Raw genomic sequence first — 19,944 nt, forward strand, 5'->3', positions numbered from 1 at the left:
TCAATGACCACTGTCCTAGCACTCCCAGATGCCAAGCAAAATCAGTTTTGCAGCTCCATGTACAGAACCAGCACTTTGGGCCAGAGAAAGGAACCTCAGAACCCTAGGATCCATTCCCTTTCTCCTTCCCCCACTTCCCCCCCAGGGGCCTAACTTTACAGCCCAGGTGGTGGTGGTGGCATACTGCATTTAATTGTGGCAGAATCACCCCTGCCCTCCCTGGGCCGGAGAGTCTTCTTTAACTTTCTGGGCCAGGGAGGGAGGGGAACAAGCACACTGGACAGGAGAAAGGAAGCGGCTTTTGACCTTCCCTGACAGTCCCTTCATTCTACAACCACTCATACATTCAAATGGCTGCTGAGCATTCGTAAGCCAAGGAGTACCTGGGCTTCAAGATGCTCTGGAAGACCAAATGAATGAGAAACTTCCTCTGGTCAAGAATGTGGCAGCCATGGGCACTTCTGCTTTGTGAACTCCGCCAGTGGTCCGTTTTCTTCTGGGTGTGTGTCAAACTGTGACCTGTGAAGCCTTAATTCACACAGTGCCTGGCTACTGGATAGACCACCTGCCCTCCTGATTTGGCAGTTTGCAGACTCCCTTGGATTAAGCAACTTCATCTCTAGGGTCCCACTAAACATGGTTACGGTCCACTGCAGCGCCTGGGAGGATCCCCCCACCCCACCCCGCCCCGCCACAGATCTAGGCAGCGGGAGCCCTCGTGGACCACTTTTCCGCGCAGTTGGACGGATTCTCCTGTTGCTCTAATGCACGGGACCCCAAACTTGGCCACTTTATGACTTGTGGACTTCAACTCCCAGAATTCTTCAGCAAGCGTAAGTTTGGAGTTTGGAGATACGACGTTTCAGTCCGTGAGCTGCGCATGCAGAGTCGCCCTGGAGTCAGGCGACCCCTGCAGAATCCACAAAAGGATTCTGGTGCATTAATAAACACGCGCGCGCGTCTCTCTCTCTCTCCCTCTCTCCCCCCGCTTCCCCCCCCTCTTTCTCTGTGATCCAGTCTGCACCTCTGTGAACCAGCATCTTCTGAATGCTGCCGGTCTCTGCCCGCGATCCTCCGGGCTACTTTCGCGCGATTCAGTTTCATCGGGAACTGATCTCCTGCCGTGCGCGGGGCAAGAAAGCCTTTGCCCTCGCCGGGAGCAAAGAAGCCCTGAAGCCGACCAGCCCGCCTGCGAAAGAAAGTGGGCAGCAGCTAGCATCCCTCCCTCCTTTGGAAGTTCCCGCCGAACCCGGCTACGCGCCTGCGCCTCTTGACCCTGTAGGCCCGCCGTAGCCGCGAGGGGCGTTTCCGCCCGGCGTTGTCCCGGCGCGCCTTGCCGTGAGCCTCTTTCCGCGCCTGCGCGAGCAGGGCCAGCCCGGCGCCAAGCGCGGCGTCGCGCCTGCCTCGCCTGACCGCCCTCAGTGCGCCTGCGCGAGGACTCTCGCGCGGCTTCCCCTCCCTCTTCCCTCCCTCCCTCCCTCCCGCCGGGCGGCCCGCAGGGAGGCGGCGGCGGCGGAGCCCGAGCGACCCGCCGCGAAGGAGGAGGAGGAGGCGGCGGCGCGGTGAGTCCAGCCGGCAGCCGCGCCGACGGGCGGGCGTGATGGGCCGGCCGCAGCCTCCGGGCCCTCCATCCCTCCCACGCGGCGGCGCTGGGCGGGCGGTCCGTTTGGGGCCTCCGCCCGCCGGAGGTTCCTCGGGAGGCTTTTTCCCTCGAGCCGCTGCTGGTCCTGAGGAGGCCTCCTTACGCCGCCGCCCCCCCCGCCACGGGGGCTTCCCTGCTGCGGTGACCGTGGAGGGGAAGGCCGCCCCCCCCCCCCAAAGACCCCCCTCACTGGCCCTGGCCTGAAGAACGGCCCCTTCTGGTGGCTGCGGGAGGGTCCCCCCTCCTCTTTGGGGGAAGCTGTGAGGGAGCCCCGTTCCCCCCTTGGCACTTGAAGAGGGTGGACTTCGACCCCCATAATCCCTCAACTGTCTGGCTGGGGAATTGTGGGAATCGGAGTCCCCCCTCCCCCTTTTTCAAGTGCCATGTTGGGGCGGGGGGCACACAGCCGTTGGAAGGGGGCTGCCCGGCTTCCCTTGGGGCCCCTCCTGAGTAACCCAGGGAAAAGCCACGTCCCATTCCTGTTATTGCGGGGGGGGGGATTATTTGTGCCACCTAGGGTCTCCAACCACGGCCACTGGCAGACTTTGCTGGCTGGGGAATTCTGGGAGTTGAAGTCCGCCAGGCTTAAAGTGGCTGTGGTTGGAGCTCCCTGGCCTAGGCCACCCGGGTTAAAGCCTGGCCCTGCCGTTGATTGCCTTGCCGGGTGGGACTTGCCTTCCAGGGCTGCTGATGGGCTTTGTTGTAGGGCTCTGGTGTGCTGGCCAGAAGCTCAGCTGCCTTTAGGCGGCTTCACAATGTCCTGGGATGCGCCCTCCCCCTCCACCTGCTTTGCTGCTCTCAGGTGCCTGTAAGTAAAATGCCCTTCCTTTTTCTTTCTCTCCCCAGAGAGAGGTGAACCTTTCCTTTGAGACCGCCTAATCCTGGCTTGGCCTTCCCTCCGTCATGGCTACGGAAGAGAAGAAACCTGATGCGGAGTCAGCCAAACCGCAGTCGGCTCCTTCCTCCTCAACCAATCAGAGCAAGGTGAGTGGAAAGCTGCCTGGAAGTCCAAGGGGAATTCCTCGAGGAGCATGGAAAAACCTGCATTTTGCTAAGGAGGAGGGTTTGGAATACCTCTCTTCCTGCTTGTAGAATTTAGTGGCTCACACTTAAGCATAAACAATATTTAGGAATAGAATAATAGGTTTGAAGGGACCTTGGAGGTCTTCTAGTCCAGCCCCCTGCTTAGGCAGGAATCCCTACACCACTTCAGACAAATGGTTATCCAACTTCTTCTTTTAAAACCTCCAGTGTTGGAGCATTCACAACTTCTGGAGGCAAGTTGTTCCACCTGTTAATTGTTCTCACTGTCAGGGAATTCCTCCTTAATTCCAGGTTGCTTCTCTCCTTGATCAGTTTCCATCCATTGCTTCTTGTCCCGGCTTCAGGTGCTTTGGAGAATAGCTCGACCCCCTTTTCTTCTTTGGGGCAGCCCCTGAAATATTGGAAGACTGCTGTCATGTCCCCCCTGGTCCTTCTTTTCTGACATTTGTGACAGGAGAAGCAGGCTATTGTGCCATCTGTTCCAGTACATGATAGGTTTAACAACAACTTTGCAATCGTTGAATTTGCGTATTTATATTCTAGTAACTTTTTGCTAGAACTTTGATTTGAGCAATATCAAGTAACATAAATCCAGGATACAAATAAAGAAAAAAATATGGGAAATATAAAAAAAGGTTCTACTACAATGTAAAGAGATGGATACAGCATCAGAAAATATGCCATATATTAAAAATAGACCTTCATTTCTATCTTAACTACTGATCAAACCTTTGAGATACAGGTTATGATCAAGTTATGATCATTCGCTTAGCAAATGGTACTTTAAAAATATGATGTTTGTTACAGGGTCCCTGCTGGCTTCCCACAAGCACAGTCGATAAGGAAACTGGCAGGAAGTCAAAATCGCAACTTAACAATTGTAGCTGGGACTGCTGGAAGTGCCAATGCTAAGTGACATACTCACATGATGTCCCATTTTATGACGTGTCACTTAATGACTGCAGTTCTGGTCCCAATTGCTATTGTAAGCCAAGGACTACCTATATCTGCCATCATTAGAACAAAGCACAACTTAAATAAAACAACGTATATGTCAACAACAGAATAGAACAGTATCTACAAATGGACGTTTTCCAGCAATGCAGCCTACAATTCTTTTATTCATAATTCTTTGATTCTCTGTATCAAGTCTGTGCTCCAGAACTGAGCCCTGAGCCCTACCTGTAACATTCTCAAGTGCGCCTGACTCTGCTGCAGTATTTTTCTTAAAAAGTTTTGGAAAGATGCAAACTATATCTGAGTAGCTTATAAATTCATCTTCATCAGGATAGTAAAAATGTTAAAGAGTATTGGATACTCCCACACAGTATTGGATTTGTGACAGTTAACAGCTTTGCCGGGTGATCACAACATGCCGTTGCAAAGGAACTTAATTCCTTAGGATCAGGCTTCATTCCAGTTGGTCCAGCTCTGCTTTCCAGCTGCTTTGCTGGGAGGGTACAAATATCACTGCCTCCCTGCCAGGCAGCCGTTGGCATTTGCAGATACATGGCTTCTGAATGGAGAATTCTCTTCTGAAAATGAATTTTTAGACACTTTTTAGGAGAAGATTTCAAAAGTGACTAGGTACCTGCATTTGCACTATTTTGTTTTCACATACTTCTCTGCTAATTTGGTCAGTCCTAATAAAAGGATCCTGAAAGTCAATTTGTCCTAGCAGTGGAGGGAGGTACAAAGAGAGCAGGCTTGGTGGGATCCTGGCAAGTGGTGGCCAAAGAACTACATATCACCCCCACCCGCCCACCCACCTCCGGCTTGGCCATTTGTAAAAAGGACAAGTTGCCTAACATGGTTTTCTTTTGCCAGCCTGCGCCTGTGAAACCGAACTATGCCCTGAAGTTCACATTGGCAGGACACACCAAAGCTGTCTCCTCCGTAAAATTCAGTCCCAATGGGGAGTGGCTGGCTAGTTCTTGTAAGTATCCTTCTATTCCCTTTTCTTTCTAAAGTATATAATTCCAGTGAAAGGAACTAAAATTAAAATGGTAATTTTAAAGTGGAAGCCAAATGTCTGGTTGTTTTTTTTTTTTTTTTTACATTTATGGATCTTTGTGTCGCAGAGTGAATCAGGCTTCCTTCTGACCAAGTTGTTATTCAGAAGTCCACCAGTGTCCTTGGCGATGGGTTTGGGAGTGCAGGTTTTTTGACCGGGGTGGCTCCAGAGAAGGCAGTTTGCCTGGCTTGTCCTCCGTCAGACCTTTATAACCATTGCAGCTGCAGCAGCTGGTCACATTGTTTTCCCCTCCAAGGCCTCCAGCGGTGGAATCTCCCCTCTCTGGGAGGCTTCCCGTTTGTTCTCTTCTTGAGTATCAGGTTCGGATAGCTGAATGGTTTAAAAAAAATCAATAAAATGCCATATTTTAAAATGGAGGAGTTTGGCCCTCTACTTCTTATTGCTATTTCAATTGTGCATTTGTTACCTGTGCTTTCTTTTAAGTTATACATGACATTTTAACCGAAGAAAAATAGTTCTTAATACAGTAGGCGGTCACATCATTTCAGAACATCTGTGAAGCTGGCAGAATTTGGATTTCTTAAGGCTGTTTATATGTTCAATGTTGTATCAAGGAAGGCTATTTTTATGATTGGTGTAAACATTACATAATTTTGCATAACATACTCTGGTTCTCCATGACCTGGACTGGACAGAGGCGAGCGGAAGCCCCTGAACTTTGGAATTCTTTATCACAGCTCACTGTGAATGGATTTGTCAGCTGGACATTGGAAAAGATGAAAGTGAAATTTCCGTGTTCACAATACTTGATAGCTGGCCCTGCCGGTTGGACTCCCTTGCAGTGCTCCGCCTCTCTCATCATCCCAGTGGAAAAGAAGCTGCTGCCGTTGCCCTGTCTTCCCGAACTCTCACTGGGTTAGGTACAGATTAACAGAGCTGGAAGGGTCCCTGTAGGTCATCTAGTCTAACCCTCTGCTCAAGCAGGAGACCCTGCACCCATTTCTGACAGATGGCAACCCAGTCTCTTCTTCAAAGCTCCAGTGATGAAGCTCCGGCAACTTCTGAAGGCAACTTCTGTTCCATTGGCTGATTGTTCTCCCTGTCAGGAAATTCCTCCTTATTTCCAGGTTGAATCTCTCCTTGGTCAGTTTCCACCCATTGTTCCTTGTCTGGCCTTCAGGGGCCTTGGAGAATAGCTTGATCCCTTCCTCCTCTCTGGGGCAGCCCCTCAAATATTGGAAGACGGTTATCATGTCTCCCTGATAAATTGTGTGCCAGTTGCTAAGGGTCCATATTTCAATCATGTGACTTCAGGGACACTCTGAGGGCCACTTACCTGTCATAAGTACCCCTTTTTCAGTACCATAATAACTTGAAATGATAACAACATTAAATGAAGTCTACTTGCGTTCGCAGGAAACAAAATTATGGGTGGCAAATTGACTTTTATAATCAATCATTTTCACTTTTTTCCTCCAGCGGCTGATAAGCTGATTAAAATTTGGGGTGCTTATGATGGCAAGTTTGAAAAAACAATGTCTGGACATAAACTGGTAAGTATGATACGTGGGATGGGAGTTTGATGGTCCTTGCAAATTTAACTGAGATGGTCCCAAGACATAGGACTCCCTTTCTCCAGCTCCCACGGCGGCATCGTAATAAGCCATGAGGAGGAAGTTACAGTCTGGCTTAATTATTCAGGCCTATCACTAAGGTGGCCTCTCACTCATAACATTAGACAGATCACACTTTGGGGACAAAAAGCATAAAGGGATGAAGAGAGATTTCTAGATTAAACAATGTTTGACCACAAACACAGAGAGACAGATTTTGAAAGCACTTCCTAAATCACTACTGAGGAGTAGTTGGACACATCAGGAGTTGTATCAAGTGAAGCATTTGCTGGAAGAGTGTCCTGTCACCCTCCTATGGAAAGGTACACCTGGGCACCTGTCCTCTCTGGAGCGAAGGCTTTTCCAAGTCAAGCTAATTCTTTGTGATATCCATGTAGGCCTTGCTGCTCTCTGCAATTTTGTTTTAAACTTCCAAATGTCAGTTACAGCCCTGAGGTTGTAAGTGCATTTCCTGATCACCCAAGGCAGTTGGTATTGCCAGCTGCTGGGGAGGGATGACATTTCCCAAGATGCCAGCCCAAACTTTGGGTGAAGAAGAAGTAATTCCAGAGGCACTTTTTCTGTTTTGCAGGGAATCTCTGATGTTGCCTGGTCATCTGATTCTAACCTTCTTGTCTCTGCCTCCGATGACAAAACTCTCAAAATTTGGGACGTCAGCTCGGTAAGAAGTTACTGAGTGTGTGATTTCAATGCCCAAGAACTTTGGAGAGACACACCTGATCCAAAAAGTCCCCTTTTGTCCAAATCAGGGTTAATTACAGTGCTTCATTTTCCCTTCTCTGTCTTAATGTACAACCTGAAGGGAGTTTCTTGTGGCGGTTCCAGGATCGGTTAACTAAGAGAATGGACGATTTCACAGGTGTTTAACCTTATTGTATGTGTATATGAAAACATGGAAGGGGAATTGTTCGTTTCCCCTGCCCTCTGTTCCAGGAGGAGGTTGGGGAGGGTGGGCAGGCAGAGGCTGCTCCCTCTTGGTTTGCTTCTGGTCTAGATTGGTTAGTATGGAAAACGATGCTTCAGGAGAGTAAAACGAGAGTTGCGAGCCAGTATACAACATCGATACCTGGGGAAATCCTAAAAAAAGACAATCAAATAGCAAATTTGTGAGACTTAGAAATCAGTAATGAAGCCAGCATGGTTTGTTAAAAACAGATCACGCTCAACAAACCTTACATTCTTCTTTGACAAAGTATCTAAATTAGCAAACCAGAGAAATGCTGCGAACATAGTACATTTTGATTTCAGTGAAGCATTTGACAAAGGAGACCACAGCCTACTTTTGGGCAAGATAGAAAAATGTGGGGTAGAAAACCTGGCCCTCAGATGAATTCGTAACTGGCTGACTAACCACACTCAGTGCGTAGTCTGTGTGAAGGGAAGTAAGCAGCGGGTTACCTCCTGGTTCCGTCTTGTGCCCGGTATTCTTCAACATTTAGATGAAGGGAGAGAAGGGGAGATCATCAGATTTGCAGGCAATAGCAAGTTGAGCGGAATTGCTAACACTTTGGAAGACAAACTCAAGATTCAGAACGATTTTGACAGAATTAAGTATTGGGCCCTATTCAAAAGATTCAGTTCTTCAGAGGCAAGAAAAAGAAGGCCCTGCCGTTAGGAAAAACCAGGTGCACAGGTACACAATAGGAGGTACCTGGCTCACTAGTAGTAACTCTGAGAGGGATGTAGTAGACCACCGCTTAAGTATGAATTAGCGTGCAGCAGCTGCCAAAAGAGCCAGTGCAGTCCTAGATTCTATCATCCGAGGGAGAGCATAGGAGTCATAGGAAATGAGAATCCTGCTTTATACTGCACGGATCCAGTTCTGGTCACCACAATACAAAAAAGTTGTTGGGACCCTAGAAAGACTGGAGAGAAGAGCAACAAAGAGGATTACGGGTATGGAGGCTAAACCATACGATGAATCGGGAAGGGAACTAGGTATGTCTAGCCTGTTGAGAAGGATTAGGGTGACGTAATGGGTGCCTTCCAATATTTGAGGGGCTGTCACAGAAGAGGCGGCTGACTTATTCTGCAGAGCACCTGAGGACAGAACAAGAAGCAATAAGCTAGATACCCAACCTGGCCCTGAGGAGAAACGCCCTGACAGTGAGAATAATTGATGAACGGAACAGCTTGTCATCTGGCGTTGTGGGTGCTCCATTGCTGGAGACTTTTAAGAATCATTTGTCTGCTGGAGCGACCAGAAGAGATAAAATCAGGAATGAGAAAGAATTGGCATGGAACCAATCTTAAATTACGTACAAAAATGAAAAATAAAGTGGTTTGCTCACCTGGAGAGGATGTCTTGGGATTCCACACCATACAAGGCATATAAAAAAGAGAAGGTCAAAGGACACGAGGCAGACCCCAAAACGTATTTTGTTTTGAAATCACTCTGGATTAGCAGAGGCAACATGAACGATGGTTAAAATCGGGGGAACACCTCATCTTCAGGAGCTGTGGGTACCCCCTTGCTGGAAGCCTTTAGGAGGAGACTGGACAGCCCTTTGTCCGGAATGGCATAAGGGCTCCTGCTCCGGCAGGGTTTTCGACTGGAAGACCTCTGAAGTCTTTCCCAACCCTATTATTCTGTTATTTGTTCTGTATTTTGGCAAAAACAAAACCCACAGAGCATTTTTACTGTGTGAAAAGGACAGAGCTGGTGCAGACATGTAATTGTCAAGGCTGATCTTTGACCATTTCCCCATCTGAAAATTTTGAATGAGGTTCTGTTCATTACACCAGGTAGGGTTCTGATAGTGTGGCACTAATGCAGGGGTCTTCAAACTTGGCAAGTTTAAGACTTGTGGACTTCAACTCCCAGAATTCCTCCTCCAGTCATATTAGCTCAGGAATTCTGGGACTTGAAGTCCACAAGTCTTAAACTTGCCAAGTTTGAAGACCCTTGCATAATGCTTATGTTGTGGACAAACAACCAAGATCGATGTAGCTGAAGATAAAGGGGCAGACTGACGATGCTGGGCTGGTATTCGGGAGGTCTTGCTTGCTTGCCCAGCCAGCCTGTAGTTCTGATTCTGCCTGGTTAGAAGAGCCTTGTGTGGCTTGTCCAACAGGGCAGCCTCCTTCCAGGGGCCCTGTGGTGTGAGTGCACCAAGCGAAATGGAATAGAAGAGAATTCTTTATTGGCCAAGTGATTGGACACACAAGGTGGATAAATTCTCATTGTTCATAAAAGTGGTAAAGATACATTCTTTACCTAAATCATAAGATACAACACTTAGTGACAATCATGGGTTAATAAATAAGCAATCAACAAGCCGTACTAGGAAACTAAAACGATATAAATCATAAAGGTAGAAGCAACAAAGAGTCATAAGTAGAAAATAGGAAAGATAATATTAATAGAGTCTTACTAAATAGTTTGACAGTGTTGTGGGAATTAGTTGTTTAGCAGAGTGATGGCATGTGGGGGGGGGGGGAAATGCCCTTGTGCCTGGTTCTGATGTGCAGTGCCCTATAGCGTTGTTTTGAGGGGAGAAGAAATGCCAAATTCTGTGAGGAAAGATGCCCGCCCAGAGCCCAAGTCAAGATTTATCTGCCAGTTCCAGGTTGCAAAGTAGTCAGGTGGCCAGATGGAGGCCTTCCCCATCTCCCATTTTTCAGGAGTGAAATTTGGGCAGGCCTGGATACATTTGCTCTTCCACCCAGAGCTCTAACAAAAGAGGGGAAATGGTTTCTCCAGCCCCCTTTCAGCATCACTTATCATCAGAGTCCATTTTGGTTCTTTCTGCAAAGTGCGGTTAGAGCACGCTATAAAAATCTCTCTCTTTCTCTCTCTCTCTCTCTCTCTCTCTCACTCTCTCACTCTAGGGAAAATGCTTAAAAACTCTGAAGGGGCACAGCAACTACGTCTTCTGCTGCAATTTCAACCCTCAGTCAAACCTCATCGTCTCAGGATCGGTAAGCATCTGGCTGGGGCAAGACCTGCCCCCTTTTTCAGGCAGGAATCCACGGTGGCTCTCAGGACCTGCAGCCAGATGGGCCTCCTTAGCTTTCCAGAGCTGCAGCTCTGCCTTTGGAGGCCCCAAAGCTTAGCCCTCCCCATCCCATGGCCCTGGAAGGGGTGGGGTGGGGGGTGCTCTGGATTCTTCTTGGTCAAAGAGATCCTGTGGTTTCCAGCCTCAGGTGGACATTCTGCGGCAGGAGGAGGCTCTCCTATGACTTCCGGCGTCCCCTCTCTTTCTCCATAGGTGATAAAAGGTTATTAATTAAATGTAAACAAATAGAATGGGAGATATCAGATGAGTGATTTTTACAGCAAAATAACCTTTTCAAAATACTCCCATTACTTTCTATTTTATTCCACTAGACTTTTGATTGGCCCCTTTTTTATTCTGAAAATTATAGGTCAAATATTCATGAGTTACAGCCCTTTTCATTGGTTCCTCTCCCCTTTAGCCATTTCATGGGTGTCTTCCTCCACAGGGGGGCATTTGGCATTTCCAATTAGTGCCCCCCCGCCCCCCAATGTCTGCTACTGGAAGGGAGCCCTAGGGTGACCTGGGGGCATGAGGAAGGGCTTCACGAGCCCCATCTGTCTCTCGGGCCATGGGGAAAGTCTGTGTGAAATGGAAGCACTCTGGGCGCCCCAAGCCAGAAACAGCTGCTTTTGGGGGTTCCAGAGCAGGAGACTGGAACACTGTGAATATATCTTCTGAACAAAACTCCGCATTGGTGACAGGAAGGGCATCCGGCCACTCAACACCGTGCTGGCTCCATTCAGTTGCCCAGACTCCGCCCCACAAGGGATTATGGGGTTGTTAAATGATGATAGCAGGCCACTGGAAAGGACCCTCTGGAAGCTGAGCTCCATGGCACAAAGAGACAATTGTTCTGGGATTTTTCTTAAAGCCCCCGGGAGAGGGAGGGAGGGGCTGCTCTGTTCTCCTCAAGAGGGACCATTTCGGGGGAGGGAGAGGCAGGCAGGAAATGCTGCCCTGCCGAAGCAGAAGCCCTTCGGGTGTTGGGGGAGGGGTCCCACTCTGACCGTTTTCTCTTTTCCGTTTCCAGTTTGACGAAAGCGTCAGAATCTGGGATGTCAAAACGGGGAAGTGCCTGAAAACGCTGCCAGCCCACTCGGACCCCGTTTCTGCCGTAGGTTCTCTTTGGGGGAGGGTCTTCCATCTCCGGGGCAGAAGAGGGGGGGCCCCCAGAGCCGGTTCCCTCTCCTCCCTCTGCTGTCCCCCAAATAACCGGCTCTCTTCTCGCCTTCAGGTGCATTTTAACCGCGACGGCTCCCTGATCGTGTCCAGCAGCTACGATGGTCTGTGGTGAGTAGGGAGCAAGGAAAGGCCTGCAGGGCTGAGCCGAAGCTGCCGGGGTGGGCACAGCAGGCCCTGCGAGCCGTTCTTCCGCGAGGACGGGGCCTGGCAGGCCTGGCCTGGGAGTGCCGGAGCGCGTGGTGTCCCTTGAATTAACACGGTGACTCTGCCCTCAGTTTCAAGGAGGGGCAGTGGGCATCCTTGCCACACGGCAAAAGTCCGGTGGAGGCACACAGGCTTGCTTCCCACCTCTGCCCAGAGAGATTGGACCTTCTCTGGCCTGGTTTGGGGCACCTCCTCCTGCAGAGGTGGATCTTTTAACGTGGCCTTTTGAACTTAACTGGACAACCCCGGCCTCATTTCCAACTCTGGCTCTTTCCCCAGAGATGATCGAGGGTGGGGGGGGCTTTTATTGGTGGGGGGAAAGTCCTTTCGGAAGAGGGCTGTCGGTTGTTCCTCTTTTGTGTTGTCTCCTCTCACACACACACACACACACACACACACACGGGTGAAGCTGCCTTTTCTGTGCTGCGCAAAGACCCTCGGCAGACAGACAGCCCTGGGGCAGCAAAGGACGCCTTGCCAGGAGGGAGCTTTGGGACCTGGCTTGGTCCAAGAGTCCCTCAGCCTTTGACCCAGAGGCTTCCCCATCCTGGGCCGGTTGGCTCTTTTGGGTAACTGGAACCTGAAGCCTTCCGGCCCCCCCTGAACCCCAGATGCCGCCTCGGCTTCCCCCGCTTGGTTCTCCCCTTTCCACTCCGGGCTCTTTCCCTGCTGGCGGAGGGGATGCCCGTCCTCCCAACCTCTGAAGAGCAATCGGTCAAGCAGGAGAAAGGGGTGTAGGGTGGAGTGGTGGCTCCCCCCCCCCCAAAAAAAGGATGGGGCCTGTTCTTGCCCTGCCCCCATTGCCAGCCTCTCCCATCGCACACCAAGGCTTCTCTTTCATCCCCTCCCCTTCTCTTCTGAATTGGCAGTGTCCCGTCCCGTCCCCCCCCCCCCGGGTCAATTCCTCATTCCTTCCTGAGATCCCGTTGGGAGGGGATCGTAAAGATCACAGCACCAGGTTCCATTATTGGGCAGAAAACTTTTAATTTGGGGGGAGGGAAAAACTCTTCCCCCTGACTCCAAAGAGAGAAGAGCGGGGCAGAGGGAAATTGTGCTACATCCAAAAGCCCCGCACGAAATGAGTAAAAACACGGAAAGCCCAACCTTGCCAAAGGATAGGGTGAGCCGCCCTGCGAAGCCAGGGACGCTGGCAGCAGCTGTGCCCCCTGCCCCGAGAAGAGAGAGCTGCCTGGGGGGGCCCCGGCGGGTGTCGTTATCAACAGCTTCCTGGATGAGAGAGTCAGGGCATCCTCGGAGCCGGGGCAGGGGAGCAGTTGGCGAGCAGCCTTGCTTGGTGCTCCTGGGTTGCACAATCTTTTCTTCAAGGGGCCACCAGTTTCCTAACGACCGTGGTGGACGGAAGAAGGCGACCTTGGGGGAGATGGGCAGGGACCCTTCCCAAGGTACAGGGGGCCGAAACCTTTTAAAGGTCTGAGAAACGCTCAGAAGAGGCTCTGGCAGAGGCCTCCCTTGAGTCAGCCAACGGTGCGGAGCAGCCGACAGACCCCCCCCCAGGTTCTCTCCTTGGGGCCGGCTTCAGTGAAAGCAGCGTTGGCCTTCCTGGGAACTGGGTTTCCTGCTCTGGTCCCTCTTGTGGGGCTGGTGCCTGTGGAGAGGAAGGAGGGAAGAGGGGAAACTGCCGTGGTTCAGTGGCAACAAATGGTGTGTCTGTTGTCCCTCCTTCCCAACCCTGTGCTGGAAGCTTATAAAATCAGAATCTCTCCACCCCTGAATCTCTCATAGTAGCCATCATGGGCTCCTCCTCCTCCTCCTCCTCCTCCTCGCCCGTGGCTCAGTGACAGGAGTGGGATGGGTGGTGGTCAGGCCACACTGAAGCCTGGAATGTTTTACTGGCCCCTGGTTTCCTCTGAGAAAAACCCAGAGGGTCTTAGGGGAGCACGTGTTCCTGGCCCCCTCCCTCCCTCCCTCAGCCTCAGCCTCAGCCTGCCTGAGCCCCTCCCTCCGCCGGCCACTGTGCCTCCCTTTGAGCTCAGCCCCCCTGATCGCCCCAGCCCTTCCCCATTCTCCGCTCAGCTGCCTCTGGCCTCACGTGGTTCCTGGTTTCCATTTCAGAACAAGTTTTTATGGAGGGGAATTCTGAAAGTTTACCCTTATTTTAAAAAGACATTCCGGAACCCTTTGCTCTAAAACAGGGGTCTCCAACCTTGGCGATTTTGCTGGCTGGGGAATTCTGGGAGTTGAAGTCCACCATGCTTAAAGGTGCCAGAGTTGGAGACCCCTGCTCTAAAATGTGCCAGTGCTTGAGAAGGTCTGTGAAGCAGCCCCCGGTCCAGATGGAAAGGCCTGAGTTCCCTGTTAAGCCCAATGAAACACGGCTGCCAGAGTCTCTGCCGTTTCTGTTCAGAGTGCCCTGGCTCCGTGTGTGTGTGTGTGTGTGTGTGTGTGTGTGTTTGTGTCGTGTTGTGTCCGTCCATCTTGTCATCCCCCCAACTATTCTGCCTGCCTAACGTGACTCCCTTGGCATTGCAGCCGGATCTGGGACACGGCTTCCGGCCAGTGCTTGAAAACGTTGATTGGTGAGTTGGCTCCTCTCCCAAAGGGAATCATTGGCTCAGGCAAATCCTCCTTTCACCACGTGGTCCTGAAACAGGCCTCTCTTTCATTCTCCCTTTCAGATGACGACAATCCGCCTGTGTCATTTGTGAAATTCTCTCCAAATGGCAAATACATTCTAGCAGCAACTCTGGATAAGTAAGAGCTGAAGAATCCTGACTTTCCAAAGAAAATGGGGGGCGAGGGAGGAGGGGAAGGGCTGTCCCAGGCGATGGGGGAGGAAGGTCCCACTGGGCTTCTAGATTTCCTAGGCGGGAAAACCCTGGGAGTCGAGTTGCCCCCCAAACCTCCAAAAGTTTTTGCCAAACTCTAAAAGTGTCAGAAAGGGAACGATTTTAAATCCATGACTGGAGAATAATAGTTTTTAAAATGGCTTCAGCTTTTTTTTCTTGGCGCTGCCTGGTCCCCCTTGAGGAGCAGCCCCTGGCCCAAACTCCCCTGCGGGCCGCAAAGAGGCCTCGGCCTGCAGCTCTCTCCCCTCGGGCAATTTGGGGAGTCCTCCCGGCTTCATTTCTCCCTTTATTTTTCCAACAACGCTTTTATTTTGCTTCTACTTCCATTTAGGGGTAGCAGCCTAGGACCCCCCAAAGTATGAAGGGGCTAGGTAAAGAATAAACTCCCCCCCCAAATATATATATATATATATATATTCAGGTGTGGTTTTAAAACACTTTCAAGAAGGGGAAAAACGGATGGTGTGAACCAACAGGTAGATACAGGCAAGAATATGAGAGAAATAGTCCCTTCCGGGCTGGTGGGGAGCAAAGGAAGACGGGCCCCAAGAGAGCTTGGGGGAATTGTGGTGGGTCCCTCCGTGGACCTTTCTAACCAGAGTCTTTCCTTCCCTCCAGCACTCTCAAGCTTTGGGACTACAGCAAAGGGAAGGTGAGTGCCTGTGTTTAACCCAGAAGAGGCTCCCCTAAATCCCCGGAAAGCTTGCTTGGCCCCGGGCCCTCGGTTCCTCCTGCAGAGGCGAGTTGTGCTCTCTCTCCTCAGTGGGAGGGATGGATTAAGCCGTCTCAGACTAACCACGCCGACTGCTGACTTCCCACAATAGAAGCTTAGTTCAACCGTCCCTTGAAATCAATGCAGCCTGGCAAATAGCCTCCAGCTTCCAAATATTCCCGGACCACTAAAATTCAGGAGACAGCAGAGTTGAGGAGGGTGCAGGCATTAAATCCGGGGCAGAAGTTTCCCCTTGGCCTTTCAGGTAAGAGGGCCTTCCCCTGCCTGGGCTCTCCCGCCGAGGTGTGACAGGTGGCTCTGGCCTTCTCTCTCTTCCAGTGCCTCAAGACCTACACAGGCCACAAGAACGAGAAGTATTGCATCTTTGCCAACTTTTCAGTTACTGGCGGGAAGGTGAGGATCTCTCAGTTCTGAGTTGCACGGGAGGAACCCGTCTCTCTCATCGGTGCAAAGGCCACCGGAGTTGAGATTGAACGGGCAGCATTCGAATTCCGGGGCAGGGCCTGGGTGAGGGGACAAGGTCAAGTAAGGCGGCAGCAGCAGCGCCTCTCCCGGGAACAGGATCTAAGGCAGGCGTCCTCAAACTTGGTGACTCCAATTCAACTCCCAGAATTCCCCTAGCCTAGCTGGCTGGGGAATTCTGGGAGCTGAAGTCCACAAGTCTTAAAAGTGGCCAAGTTTGAGGACTCCTGATCTAAGGGCTGGCGCCAGGTCTGACGTGAGAAGGCTTGCCACATCAAGTGGCAGCCATGGAGCGGCGCCTGGCGGGGCGTAGTAGTGGCAGGCTGTCGACTTTGAGGCATGGAGGCTGCTGCCTTCCTTAGGATGCTCCTCCCCCAAGATGAGACTTACTGAGGTCTTGATATTTTGGGAAACTGGCTCTGGGGCTCCCATTTCCGATAGTAGTTGGTGGGAAGGAGGAGTGTGAGAAGCGGCCCCGTCCGGCGGGATCTCTGCCTGTCCGCCTGGGCCAGCCATGCTCGCCCCGCTCCTCTCCTGAAGGCCTTTCTTCCCTTTAGTGGATCGTGTCTGGTTCGGAGGACAACCTGGTTTACATTTGGAACCTCCAAACGAAAGAGATTGTACAGAAGCTGCAAGGGCACACAGGTAGGAGCGCTCGGGCTGCCTGAAAAGTGGCTGGGAATGCGATGGAGGCTGCACGGGGCCCCCACTTGGGCTATCGGCGCCTGGCCGGAACGAGCTCTGCGGCTTTGGGGGATGGGCCTTTTCGGCTTCATGCCCAGCACAGACTTCAAGAGGCCTGTCTGGACCTGCTGCCGCAGCCTGGAACTTTGGGGGCCCAATCCTGCTTAAGGAATCCATCTTCCGCCCTGGAGGGAGGGATTGCAGGGCCTTCGTGGGCTTGGCTCCCATGGCTGGGATTCTCCCTGCCGTAAAGCTGCAAACAACCCAAGGGGTCTCCTTGGCCCTTGGGCTGGGTGGGAATATTGGGGGGGGTCCCTCGTAGTTGTGCCTGCCCCTCCCCCATCCCGGATCCAGGACTGTTGACGCCGGATCTGAGTATAGCGTCCCTGCTGATAAAGACAGAGGTGGTGCTGTGGGCCTTCGTTGAGCAGGAGCCTGAGAACACAATGCCCCTGGCCCTCAAAAGTAACACCCTTGCGGGGACTGTCCAGTTGCAACTGCCAGTCTTGGCCAGACTGGCTCCTTGGTGGCTGTGCAGCCCCCCTCCTGGCCAGGGGGAGGGAAAGTGGCTCCCACTGGCAAAGCTGCTGCGGGGTGCCCACCTGTCGTGGTTCTTTGCCCCCGGGGCCTCTGGCCATGGCAGGGAAGCTAATGCCAGCCAAGGAAGAACCCAGCCCTTCACGGCTAAGGGTGGAGGTGGGCGGTGCCCTTCCTCAGGGCTCCTTGGGTTGGCAGCCCCGAGTGGGCTTCCCCTCCCGCGGAGCCAGGCAGGTGCCGGCTGGTAACGGTGGGCATCTTGGTCCCTCTTTTCCCAACAGACGTCGTGATCTCCACGGCTTGCCACCCGACCGAAAACATCATTGCCTCTGCAGCCCTAGAGAACGACAAGACGATTAAACTGTGGAAGAGTGACTGTTAAGTGCTTTGGGCACAGGCATCCCGTGGAGACTGTTGCGGGTGGGGCTGTCCATAGAATTGGAGGGTATTTCGTGTTTGTGTTTTTTTAAAAAAGGAAAGGAGAAGGAAAACTACCCACATTTCACAGCCGCAGTAGCAGGAAACCCAGAGCGAGGTTAAGAGGGGCAGCCTCGGCTGGCGGGAGAAGCAAAGCGCCTGGCCCTCGGGCGGCTTTCCCAGAGAAGGCGGGTCCCCCTGCTTGGAGTGGGGGGGTGTTCTGTTCCCCCGCATCGAGAGAGAATCTTATCAGGCTCTTATCTAAGGCCCAGCCCTTCAGCGGAAGAGCCCGGGGGTTATCGATTGGCCTCCTGAGGGAATATTTTCATGGCGACCAAATCCATGTGCCCCGTTGTGGTCCCGTCCCTGTTTTCCAGAGCCTTCCCGCCTGCTGTGACGCGCTCTGATGGATGCTATTGCGGTGAAAATCTTCCAAGGCTTTTTTTCCCCCTCTTGTCCTCCCCCCCCCCCCAAAAAAAGAACCAGCTCTTGTGGAAACCCCCCCCCTTTTTTTTTTTACTTTTTAAAACCATTCTGGCAAATTTCACAAATACGTGTACAGTTACCTAAGTGTAAAGAATTTTTTTATCTGGAAAATTTCTCTGTATGAACTTGTATTGCTAATAGTATGACTGTATCTTTTCTGGCGTCGACGCTTCTTCCTCCTTTTCCTCTCTCGATGGTTCCCTTGGTGCCCTGCGCATCCCAGACAGTGACCGTTAAGGCAGAATAAAAAGTGGGATTTAATGTGGTTGACGGCAGGATTGGCTGCCTGGCGTGAGTGTTTTCAGGTGTCATCCAAGCCGCTTTGCCTGGGACACCAGTCACCTGGTCCCGGCGAAGAAGGCTGGAGACGAAACCATGTGAAGAACCGTTGCAGGATTTGGGTCTGGCTAGTCTAGAGAAAAGAAGAATTAGGGGTGACATGATAGCAGCATTCCAGTATTTGAGGGGCTGCCCCAAAGAAGAGTTGGGGGTCAGTTTATTCTCCAAAGCCCCTGAAGGCAGGACAAGAAACGACAGGTGGAGAGAAGCAACCTGGAATTAAGGAGGAATTTCCTCACAGGGAGGACAATTAACCAGGGGAAGGGCTTCCCTCCAGAAATCGTGGCTGCTCCATCGCCGGAGGCTTTTAAGAAGAGACTGGACAGCCGCTTGTCTGAGGGGGCCTAGGGCAGGGCTGTCGGAATCGAGGCCCCTGAGCTGGATCTGGCCCGCAGGCTGGCCTGGAACTATCAAAGGACTGGTCCACGGTGCCCCTTGGCACTAACACTGGCTACGTGAACCCCCCACCCACCCAGTCCACACCTCATTTTCACCCTCCATGGCTTCCTGCAGCACTCTGCCAGCTGAAAAAGGCCCCCAAAATGCAGCCTGTTTGTGCTGCAGGAGGCCATGTGGGGGAGGCCTCAGCGCCCCATGAGGGGGGGCATCCGTCCTGCCCTCCCCACCTGCCAGTGGCAGCCGGCAGAGAACTAAAATGCCGGTCTGGCCCTTGAAGAAATCCAGTTTGACACCCCGGTATAAGGTTGTCTGCTTAAGCAGCGGGCTGGACTAGAAGACCTCCAAGGCCCCTTCCAGCTGCGTTCTAAGGTGCCCGTGGAGCCCGCCCAAGGAAGGCTCAGGGTCCCAGCCACCCAGGGGTTAATCTCTGCTCTTCCCCCCCACCCCAGCCCTCCTTTGGCCAGTAAGATGGGAAGGCTGTGAGGTGGGTGACAATTCAAAGCAGCTGCGGAGTTGGAGCACCAGTGGCCTGCCTCCCTCCCCTCCCTCCCAATGTGGGCTGCCCTCCCCGGGTGGGGTGGGGGGGAGACAGGGTAGTCCCAGTGGTGAGGCAGGGGCTTTCTACCCCACCCCGTTTCCTCCTGAGAAAAGCAGACGTGTTTGGGGCCTTTAAACACGGAAGGTGAGGGCAAGCTTCCCCTCCCCTTGCAGATGGCGGGAGGGTGACTGGGGCCCTTCGGCCAGGCTGAGCCTCCAGACCTGCAGGAGAAAAGGACCCAGGAGCCCAGCTGGGGAGGCGAAGGAATCGGTGGGATGCAGAGCCACCCACCTGCGGCTCCCTGCCCATCCCGACCAGAACACCTGGCCGCTTTTGTGGGTCTTTTGAAAGTGACCCCAGAGCTGATTCTCTGGTTAAGGAAATGGGAATACAGAGGGAAAAGTGGACAGGAACCCCCAGGTAGCCTTCGGCTGCCAGGCGGTCACAGGTGCCCCTACAAGGGGTTGGCAGGTGTTTCCGGTTGCTGTTTCTGGTCCCTGCGGCCCTGGGACTCTCTCAGGGGGTCTCCCATCCAGGCCCTGGCAAGGCCCAGCCCTGCCCAGCTTTCCAGAGAGCTGCGGTTTCAGAAAGGCAACCAAGCAGCCCGTGTTGCTCAGCTACAACCATCGGAGGAGGAGGAGGAGGAGGGGAGAGCTGGTTGCCCGCGGCAGGACCGCCTGCGTGGAAGGAAAAGGAAAAGGAAGCAAGGCCACGCCCCAAAAACTGGTTAGATGCCACGACGTAAGTGGCAGCGCCTTAACCATATGCGTGTTGCAAAGACCACAAGGGCCTCTTCCATCCTTATCAAGGGGAGTGCTAACCTTCTCTCCTTTCATACAACACGTGCAAGAATACTACTC

At 52.3% G+C, this 19,944-nt stretch overlaps 1 protein-coding gene and 1 non-coding gene across 3 annotated transcripts; one reads left to right on the plus strand and one right to left on the minus strand.

Annotated features, from left to right (window-relative positions):
* Nucleotides 1-1,344: 1,344 nt before the first annotated feature.
* Nucleotides 1,345-17,964, plus strand: WDR5 (WD repeat domain 5). Of its 2 annotated transcripts, none has more exons than XM_026719191.2 (14): nt 1,345-1,562; nt 2,489-2,626; nt 4,514-4,622; nt 6,141-6,214; nt 6,867-6,956; nt 10,127-10,216; nt 11,327-11,410; nt 11,531-11,586; nt 14,173-14,219; nt 14,319-14,394; nt 15,108-15,141; nt 15,541-15,615; nt 16,242-16,329; nt 17,187-17,964. In XM_026719191.2, exons 2-14 carry the CDS (start codon nt 2,546-2,548, stop codon nt 17,285-17,287), a joined length of 1,005 nt encoding a protein of 334 aa, XP_026574976.1. In that variant the 5' UTR covers nt 1,345-1,562; nt 2,489-2,545; the 3' UTR covers nt 17,288-17,964. The 2 variants fall into 2 exon arrangements, with proteins under 2 accessions (XP_026574976.1, XP_087770474.1); XM_087914348.1 differs by having other exon boundaries at nt 1,433-1,562; nt 2,495-2,626.
* A 1,838-nt stretch (nt 17,965-19,802) lies between these two features.
* LOC113448487 (U6atac minor spliceosomal RNA) lies at nt 19,803-19,927 on the minus strand. The gene has a single exon (XR_003375749.1). It is a non-coding gene; the product is annotated as a U6atac minor spliceosomal RNA (small nuclear RNA).
* Nucleotides 19,928-19,944: the final 17 nt, after the last annotated feature.

The sequence above is a fragment of the Pseudonaja textilis genome, chromosome 17 (genome assembly GCF_049901715.1).
Source record: "Pseudonaja textilis isolate UNSWEBS1 chromosome 17, rPseTex1.2, whole genome shotgun sequence".
In the NCBI taxonomy this organism is placed as follows: Eukaryota; Metazoa; Chordata; class Lepidosauria; order Squamata; family Elapidae; genus Pseudonaja; species Pseudonaja textilis.

Bases quoted from the DNA above. Each gene is read 5' to 3' on its own strand.
- WDR5 (XM_026719191.2), top strand. From the start codon at position 2,546: ATGGCTACGGAAGAGAAGAAACCTGATGCGGAGTCAGCCAAACCGCAG. The intron at 11,587-14,172 runs GTGAGTAGGGAG...TTGGCATTGCAG, and splicing joins AGCAGCTACGATGGTCTGTG to CCGGATCTGGGACACGGCTT. The intron at 14,220-14,318 runs GTGAGTTGGCTC...TCTCCCTTTCAG, and splicing joins GTGCTTGAAAACGTTGATTG to ATGACGACAATCCGCCTGTG.